This window comes from Opisthorchis viverrini (genome assembly GCF_000715545.1).
Source record: "Opisthorchis viverrini unplaced genomic scaffold opera_v5_256, whole genome shotgun sequence".
Lineage (NCBI taxonomy): Eukaryota > Metazoa > Platyhelminthes > Trematoda > Opisthorchiida > Opisthorchiidae > Opisthorchis > Opisthorchis viverrini.
In genome coordinates, this window is record NW_008751912.1 from 24,992 (window position 1) to 26,210 (window position 1,219).

Sequence of the window (1,219 nt, forward strand, 5' to 3'; positions counted from 1 at the left end):
ACGTCCGATTTCATCATGTGCCGGAGAAAGGTCAAATAGGGGCACAGAAAGTTCACACCCACTCCATGGCCAAGGCACCCCGTACACAAGCGCACAGACGGCCATCTATGATCAACCGAGAACCAGTGTGGGCGTGTGGGAGACACACTGGTTGGTTGACAGCGGATCGACCATCAAATACGGTGACAAGTGAATCATATATATAGAAGTTTGTAATTGCGTTAATAGACAGTTCCTTCAGGTCGTCTTCTTGTCTTCTGACTATAACCCAGTAGCGTCAGGGCAGGTGAAGAGATACAACAGAAACTGAGTGTCCGCGCAGACCGAGAAGCTTGGTGGACCCGAAAGGTTGAAGAAATGAAAGATGCAAAGAATGCTGGAAACGTGCGCAAATTGTTCCACTTGATTCGTTCGACTGGTCCTCGGAAACCTCTTGTCAGCGAAGTAATCAGGGGCAAAAATGGCAGCAAAGCAGAACGTTTAGACCGCTGGGCACAGTACTTCGAGCAGCAGTTCAGCTGGCCATCTGCCACCTCCACTCCAGAAACTTGGCCTTCAACAGAAAGGTGGACCGTAAATATGGAGCCGCCTTTAGTCTCAGAATTGTCCGAATGCATTTCTCTACTCAAGCGTCATCGTGCTGCTGGTCCTGATGACCTTTCCACCTGCTCTTTTCAAGGATGGCGGTGGATTCCTCAGCCACTACCATCCTCAGTCAGATGACCCACAATCCTGGTATTCCTTGACTTCAAGGGTGCGTTCGATTCTGTTGATCGATTAGTTCTGTTAACTACACTTGCTCAACAGGGTATGCCTCAGAAGTTGGTAAACATAATCCAATCCCTACATTCACATACTTCTAGGCGCGTGAGGGTGTATGGTGAGCTCTTCAAAAGCTCCCCTTAAAGAGTGGTGTCAGACAAGGATGTCCTATCTCTTCGTTTTTTGTCCAACTTCGTCATCGATGAAATAACGAGGCGAACACTGGACGGTTTTCAAAACCTTGGTGTCCAAATTGTTGCTGACGAGAGCCTTGTCGACCTGGAGTACGCAAATGACATCGCCTTCATCTTTGAAGCGAAGCACAAACCCTGTTGAATAAACTGACCGCCATCATAACATCTTTTGGCATGCGCCTTGCACCTCCAAAGTGCTAAGTCCTGCTTTAGAACGTACCATCTGCGAACATATCCCTTACAATTCAAGGAGAACCACTGGA

The 1,219-nt window shown here is 48.1% G+C and overlaps 1 protein-coding gene across 1 annotated transcript in view; it reads left to right on the forward strand.

Annotated features, from left to right (window-relative positions):
• T265_14756 (hypothetical protein) overlaps positions 1–1,219 on the forward strand; it is a gene marked incomplete at both ends in the record, with an annotated part of 28,590 nt that overhangs the window by 18,219 nt on the left and 9,152 nt on the right. The window contains one exon of the mRNA XM_009175098.1: positions 273–714. Within this exon, the coding sequence (XP_009173362.1) occupies positions 273–714 (442 nt within the window). The remainder of the gene's footprint in view (positions 1–272; positions 715–1,219) is intronic.